The 7609-nt window shown below is 53.3% G+C and overlaps 1 protein-coding gene across 3 annotated transcripts in view; it reads right to left on the bottom strand.

The window, feature by feature from the left end:
- The window catches only part of TMPRSS2 (transmembrane serine protease 2), a 36331-nt gene that overhangs the window by 15930 nt on the left and 12792 nt on the right, over positions 1 to 7609 (bottom strand). For all 3 annotated transcript variants that reach the window (XM_081800246.1, XM_081800239.1, XM_081800231.1), the window contains 2 exons: positions 3225 to 3311; positions 2400 to 2519 (listed from right to left, as the gene is read on the bottom strand). In XM_081800246.1, the coding sequence (XP_081656372.1) occupies positions 2400 to 2519; positions 3225 to 3311 (207 nt within the window). The remainder of the gene's footprint in view (positions 1 to 2399; positions 2520 to 3224; positions 3312 to 7609) is intronic.

Raw genomic sequence — 7609 nt, forward strand, 5'->3', positions numbered from 1 at the left:
GTATATACTTAAGGGGTATGACCTGGCATTCAGAGGCATGCACACACTGTGAAGTGGGTGCCACGATCGATCAGGCTGGGTGACCTACCCGTCGCCTCACACAGCTACCACTTTCCTCTGTGGTGAGAACACCTGAGGTCTTCCCTCTCAGCCAGGCTCAAGTGTACAAAACCGTGTGCTCACTGGGTCACCCCGAGCCGCCCTTCGGTTTCTCCTGTGACATTGAGCGGTCACCGAAACCATGGCAACAGATGTAGAAAGTAAACTAGTCTTAACGATATGCATACGTTCCACATATATATATACATACACCCACACACACACATATACGCACATACTCTTAGGAAAAGAAAGCCCTCCACATATACTTGAACTTTATCCACGGGACGGGTGATGCTCTTTATCGTCAGAAGATGTGCATTTCATTGAGAATAATTTCCACTCGACAGGTGGACAAATTAAAAGCACATCAAATGTGTGTTCTGATCTGATACAGAATACATACACAATGCCGTGTTCATCTATCTTGTTTTATATAAATAACTGATGTGGAAATTCTACAATCCCAAATTCAGGTGGGTCTACCAAATTACAAATGTGCAAATGCTCCGGACCCAGCAGTTTTACTTCTGGGGGTGTTCCCGACCGATGTGCTCCTACGGTTGGAACACGCGTGTTATGTCCATCGAGAAGAGAGGACGCCCAGGGCTCTGGAGCCACACACCGGAGCATGGGGTGTGCCGCCACGGGAAAGCGGGGGCTCCTGTCCCAACCACAAAGGGTCCCCAGGATGTGTCATCAAGACCTGTGCGGTCAGCTGGGCAGTGAGCAGTGAGCAGTGAGGACAGTAGGAAATACGCACACACGTATTTGCTTTCGCACTTAAAAACTCTCCAGAAGGAGAAGCAAGAAACGTGTATTTGTTGCCCCTGAGAAAGAAGCGTGATTGGCTGGTGAATGGGCGTGTGTGTGTGTGTGTGAGCACAGTGGGGGAGAAGTTTTCCCTGTACATCCTTTGGTACTTCCTGATTTTGATCTATTTGAGGATATTAACTCAAAGTATTTAAATAAACACAACTTAAACATTAAGAAGAGAGGGAGGGAGGGGAGAGTCTGCAGGGAACAGAACAAGTTTGTCTTGCTCGAGTTTCTCCTTGCACACATGCGTGCACATGTATGAAAACACAAAAGCCATCACGCGTGATAGCTTAACCACGCACTATGAGCCTCGACACCCCCTACTTAAGGGATGGTGACAAACACATCATCACCAACACACAGGCAAGGCGGCGCTGTGTTGAAAGTTTAAGGCTCGAGTGGGTCATTGCCAAGTGCAGACAGTCCCTGGGACGCGGGCGCAGATCGCGGGACACGGTGGCATCCACTTCGGACACAGGTGACCCCAAGGGCCGCACAGAGCTGGGACCGGGCGGGGAGGGCGTGCAGGGCAGCATCCCCACAGGGGATGGTGCAGGACAAGAAAGGGGACCTGCATCCATCCTCCGCCCGCCAGGGCCCCGCCCGTGTTTAAATGAAACCCTGAGGAGTTAGGAGAAACCTGAGGGGAGAAGAGGAAAGCTGCTCGTGGTATTCCTGGTGATCCCTCTGATGCTGCAATTTTGAATTGTCTGTTTGTTTGAAAACAAGAGGTTCTCCGGTAAGCATGTCAGAGCGTGCAGCAGGAAGCAGGACTCGGGGGCGCAGTCCCGCAGCACCACGGCCACGGCCCCGCGCGTCCGGCCTGGCTGGTTGGTTAACACGTTCTGCGGGAGGACAAACTAAAAGCTCGTCAGGAGAAATGGGCCAGCTCCACAGCAGGGGTGGGGGTCAGTTAAATGCACGGCGGACGAGACTGGCCCCTCCAGGTCCGCCCACCCGCACGACACGGAGGCGACTGGGAAACAGGTCCCACCCCGGGGTCAGGGTCACGCTGCGGGTGGCCGCCAGTGGATATGGGCACCCCGCCTGCTCAGGCACCATTTCCAGGACATCCACTTCACCACCCTTGAAATCACTCCTAACAATTAACAGGAAATAATAAAAAGCCAGAGCCAGGTGCCCGCTCTGTGACAAGACCTACACATCACGTTAAAGGCGAGCTGGCTCTGAAAATACAGAGCGCACTCCCAACTCTCCGCTTGGGAGCACACCGTCCGAGTGGCCCCAGCCCCGCCGTCTCCCTCCCATCGCTGTGTGATGCTGGGCCAGGAGCGCACCCTCTCTGAGCCTGGCTCCTCATCTGGGGTTAGACCAAAGGCGCAGCCTCCAGGTCGCGGTTCGGTGACCTAATGGGTGGCCACGCCGGACACAGGGCTGGCCACCACGCCGGGTACGGGCTGCAGGCTGGGCACCAGGGCAGACTGGTGGCCTCCACAGGTGCACACAGTGCCTTGACTTACCGCATCGGTTCTCGTCCTCCCCGCTGGGGCAGTGCAGGATCCCGTCGCACCAGTGAGAGGGGCTGATGCAGGTTCCCGAGGAGCCGCACTCTACCCCGGCCACCAAGCATTTGTTCTCCACTTGCAGAGAGACAGGAGGGAGACCCAGTCAGCCCGAGACACCAAGAAAACCTCACGTACCCGCCACGAGTTCCAGAGTCCACTCTCCGGGCCCCAAGCAACAGGAGAGAAGAACCTTTCCCCCGTTTATTTTAGTAAGGAGCAGATGTGTCCCTGCCACCATCGACAGCAAAGCGAACAGGGCCGGCAGTCAGCAGCAAAGTAGCCCCCGGTGCATCGAGTGGGAGGGGCCCGTGGCCTTGGACTCGGACAGCAGCCCACGTCCCCTCTGCCACAGTGAATCTGTGCCCCATCAAAGCCTGAGTGTGCACTGCCCCGGGCTGACGGAAAAGGCTGGCTGTGGCTCACGAGCTGGCACAGGACGGGCACGCCCCAGCACCTAGCAGGTGATGCGGCACCCCGAGATTCGGGGACAGGTGTGGCCCCAAGGCGGGGAGTCTGTGCTTCCCCGGTGCCGGGCAGTGCCCAGGGCCCCAAAGCACTGGATGTAGTCGGAGCGGGTCAGTACTCCACTCACAGCACAAGAGTCACTCATAACCACCCGGACAATGCGATCGGACGAGAATGGTTATTCATGTGTCCCCATCACCAAAGAGAAGGAAAGACAAGACAGCTGGTTGGGGGAGAGAAACTGCAGGAAGGGCTGGAGGTCCACCCACGGAGAGCAGGCACATCGGGAAGACTGGGCCCCCCTGTGACACTTACTGAACTTCCAGAGCAGGACGGCGGCCACCACGGCTCCTGCCAGGACGGCCCCCAGGGCAACCGTGATGCACAGCACTTTCTTGGCCTCTGGGGAAAGAGAGGGGCACACAATGGAGTCGCAGAGTTTCTTAGAAGTTACACTCTCAAATTTTACCCACTACTTTTAGAGGACAGCATATCAAGCAATAACTTCGTAGACACTTATTGAGACTTGCAATTTTAAGAACGTATCTGGGGAGGTCTTACCTCTCCCACAGCACTCAGTTTTTTAGAGCACAAAAGCAGGAAGCCATGATATGAAGCGACCTATACTTAAGTTTTAAAAAGGATGGTCTTGGGGCGCCTGGGTGGCTCAGTCGTTGAACCATCCGACTCTTGGTTTTGGCTCAGGTCACGATCTCAGGGTTGTGAGATCGAGCCCTGCATTGGGCTCCCCACCCCCAATAAATAAATAAATAACTCTTAAAAAAAAAAAGTATGGTCTTAGAATAATCAAATAAGGAGGCGCCTGGCTGTCTCAGTCGTTAAGCGTCTGCCTTCGGCTCCGGTCATGATCCCGGGGTCCTGGGATCGAGCCCCGCATCGGGCTCCCTGCTCCGCGGGAAGCCTGCTCCTTCCTCTCCCACTCCCCCTGCTTGTGATCCCTCTCTCACTGTGTCTCTCTTTGTCAAATAAATAAAACCTTAAAAAAAAAAAAAAGAATAGTCAAATAAATGATTCATGTAAAAAACTGCCTGAAAGAGGAAAAATGCCTTGTTTTGGTGATTACTAGCATGGGAAACAATAACGTCCCCGACTGTCACCTCCCTGGTAGTGGTGCTCAAGGCAGAGTAAACGGTCTTACCCAAGACAGTTTAGGGAACGGATGACGCAGACCCGCAGCGTCCCATCGACAGCCATTAGCCACGTGAGGCTTTTTGCACTTCAGTCACTTATGAAATTTATTAAAGTCTTTTATTCATAGTTATGTAAATTCAGATGCTCAGCAGCCCCCTGTGGCCGGGGGCTGCCCTACTGGAGAGGGCAGAGGTAGAGCAATCCCGTCCCTGTGGAATGTTCCACCGGGCAGGGCTGACATCTGCCCTTTGGTTTGAGGCAGGAGCAGCAAGCACTGGGCTCACATCGCAGCTAAGAATAAAGTCATTTGGAGAAGGTCACCAACGTTCTCCAGTTAAAACAAGCCGACAGGTCATTGCTGGTCAGCGTGTAAACCAAAAGCCTAGCAAGCGCCAAGCACACCACACCCAGCAGTTCCTACGCAGGTGCAAGCTTTCCTCAGAGGAATCGGGGAGAGGCGGCGGGGGGGGCATTCATAGACCCTCCCACCCCCTCAGTTTACAGGAGGACAGCCAGCTAGGTGTCCCGGAGTGTGGGGGAGGCCGGGGACCCCCCCGCCCCGTTTCCTGGCCCTCATCATCGGGAATTCAGAGTCTGCTGGGGAAGGGGAGGTGTGCATCTGCAGTCCTAGCAGGCTCACGGGGGAGGCGGAGGCCACTGGTCTGAGGAGAACCACGGGCCACCGAGCCACGTGATCAGAACTGGGCCTACAGTGATTATGTCTCAGGGCTGGGCAGGGCGGAGTGGCAGAGGAAACTCAGGGGAAATTCCAAATGCCCAATTTGACTCATTAGCCAAGAACAATTTCTTCCTGTTGGGGGGGGCTTTCCTGTTGTAGCATAAAATAACGTGCCTGGTGAGCTAAGAGCTATTCTGAACCTCTCGCCGAGCGTATGGCAAATCGCCCAGCTCCTGCGAGGAGCACGCAGGCAGCGGGAACCCCCGATCCTACCTTTGGTGGGCAGGCATCTTGCAATCCGTTGTCTGGTTGACAACTGCACCACTGTTGCGTTTAACTACAACATGCTATTCATGTGCCTTCATCATTACCAATTTCGTCTGCGGTTGATTCAGCCCTACCATGTCCAGGGCCAACCATCTGCATCACAGACTGTTGACCTTCAGTTCTCCAAACCCCAGACGTGAAGATGTGTATGCGTGGGGACTCAGTGTGAAACACTGAGGGCTGGTGCTCTAGCAAATAGATCCAGGGAGTCCCTGGATGGCCCTTGCACTCCTGATGGGTTCTTCTGGATTTGTGCTATTTAAGTAACTTGCAAAACGCTATCAAGGCTCTGACAAGGCTACATACTGCATGATTCCAGATACATGACACTGTGAAAAAAGGCAGAACTACGGAGACAGAAGATCAGCGGTTGCCAAGTGCTGGGGGAACAAGACGGGGACGAGTGCGCGGAGCACGGGGGATTTTGAGGGCACTGAAACTCTTCTGTATTTTACTGTAACGATGGACATGTCATTATACATTGGTCAAAAGCTACAGAATATACAACAAAAAGGGCGTGATCCTAATAAAACTATGGACTTAGTTAATAACGTACCAGCCTTGGTTCATCGACTGTAACAGTGTAGCTAGCACACTAAGGCAAGATGATGGGAAAAACTTGGAGGTGAAAGAAGGGGTATACGGGAACTTGGTACTCAATTTTTCTGTAAGCCAAAAACTACTCTAAAAAATAGTCTATTAATTAAAAAAAATACTTCCAAGGCCAAACATTAAACTTATAAAATGTACATGTTTCTGTGTAAGTCAATAAAATGGTTTTTAAAATAGCAAGGTAAGGGGAGCCTGGGTGGCTCAGTTGGTTAAGCGTCTGCCCTCGGCTCAGGTCATGATCCCAGGGTCCTGGGATCGAGTCCCGCATCAGGCTCCCTGCTCGGCGGGGAGCCTGCTTCTCCCTCTGCCTCTGCCTCTCTCTCTCTCTCTCTCTCTCTCTGACTCTCATGAATAAATAAATAAAACATTTTAATAAAAAAAAAAACCTGAATAAAAACCCCGGAACGTACTCACACAGAAATGGAACCAGACAGAGTCCAGAAACATTCAGATATGTATAGGAATTTAATATGCTACTGAAGTAATATTTCTAATTAGCAGGAAAAGCATTTCTTACTGAATTCACTGTTTATGTAGTTTGCTATTTTCTGATGTGAAAACATAGAAAGACCCTTACCTCATTCCCTACCCAGAAATAAAATTCTAGGGGCACCTGGGTGGCTCAGTCGGTTAAGCATCTGCCTTCGGCTCAGGTCATGATCCCAGGGTCCTGGGATCGAGCCCCGCATCGGGCTCCCTGCTCTGCGGGAAGCCTGCCGCTCCCCCTGCTTGTGCGCTCTCCCTCTCTCTCTCTCTGTTACATAAAATAAATAAAATCTTTAAAAAAATAAAATAGCAAGATAAGTTCGCTAAGCAATTTTTGAGTTGAAAGGCCGGTTTTATCATGTAGAACCATAGGCTGGTGCTCTTCCCTTATGAAGTCACTGATGAGGGATTGATAGGTTCCCGTCCGACTGCTTGCCATCACCAGGTTTTTCCCCGGGAAAGTGGAGATGCAGGTGTCAGGCAAGTGGGCTCATCTTGTCCGCCTGGGTTGGACGGTCACTCGTATGAAGTCCACCCTTTGGACGTGCCAACCTCTAGAGGGGACCCTTGGTTTTGGACCACAGCCCTTTTTTGGGGGGAGGCAGATACCACTGTCGGGGGTTCCTGAACTCTCTTGACCCTGGCTTCCTCCCAACCCCCACGACGACCTCAGACCAGGACCCCGGGGCGTGGCACTACTGACTTCTCGGCCAGGTGTCCGGTGCACACAGGTGTCACCAGCATCCCAGGCACCCACCCAGAGTCGCAGCCTCTCCCCAGTTACAACAAACCCAAACTGTCTCCAGATACTCTCAAGATCCCTGGGGGCCCGATTAAGAACCACTGGTCTCAGTCTCCCCAGCTGCCACCAGAGAGACAAAAGCGCGAGACCAGGACTTCCCTGATCAGACAGGAACGGGTGGAGGAGGGAATAAACAAGAGTAGACGCTGACGGGGAGAAGGACGGACCAAGAGCCGTTTGCAAAGGGTGAGGGACGTGGAGGCCAGCGTCAGGCGGGAAGAAGGGGGACAGCGCTGGCTCAGGGCTGCGGGGTCTGGGGAGGGGCACACCGGGGCTTCCTGCGGGGTCTGGGGAGGGGCATGGGGGGCTTCTAGCAACACAGGTGTTAGGGACTCCTTTCCATGCTTTATGATGTGCTGGGGGCACGTGGAAATTCACTTTATCATTACTCTTTAACTGTGCACCCTGCGTGTACATGCACGCTCGCAAAATAGAGAAAACATCGTCAGCAAAAACGTTAATTGTTTAGCCACCAGTACTCCGACTGGCTGGTACCTGGCAGTTCTCAGCACTCGCACTGGCTGGCACTAAAAGCCGGGAGGGGCGGGGCACCTGGGCGGCTCAGGTCGTGATCCCGGGGTCCTGGGATCGAGCCCCACCGTCGGGCTCTCTGCTCAGCGGGGATCTGCTTCTCCATCTGCA

The sequence above is a fragment of the Leptonychotes weddellii genome, chromosome 1, assembly GCF_054177405.1.
Source record: "Leptonychotes weddellii isolate Sample4059 chromosome 1, ASM5417740v2, whole genome shotgun sequence".
NCBI classification, from domain to species: Eukaryota; Metazoa; Chordata; class Mammalia; order Carnivora; family Phocidae; genus Leptonychotes; species Leptonychotes weddellii.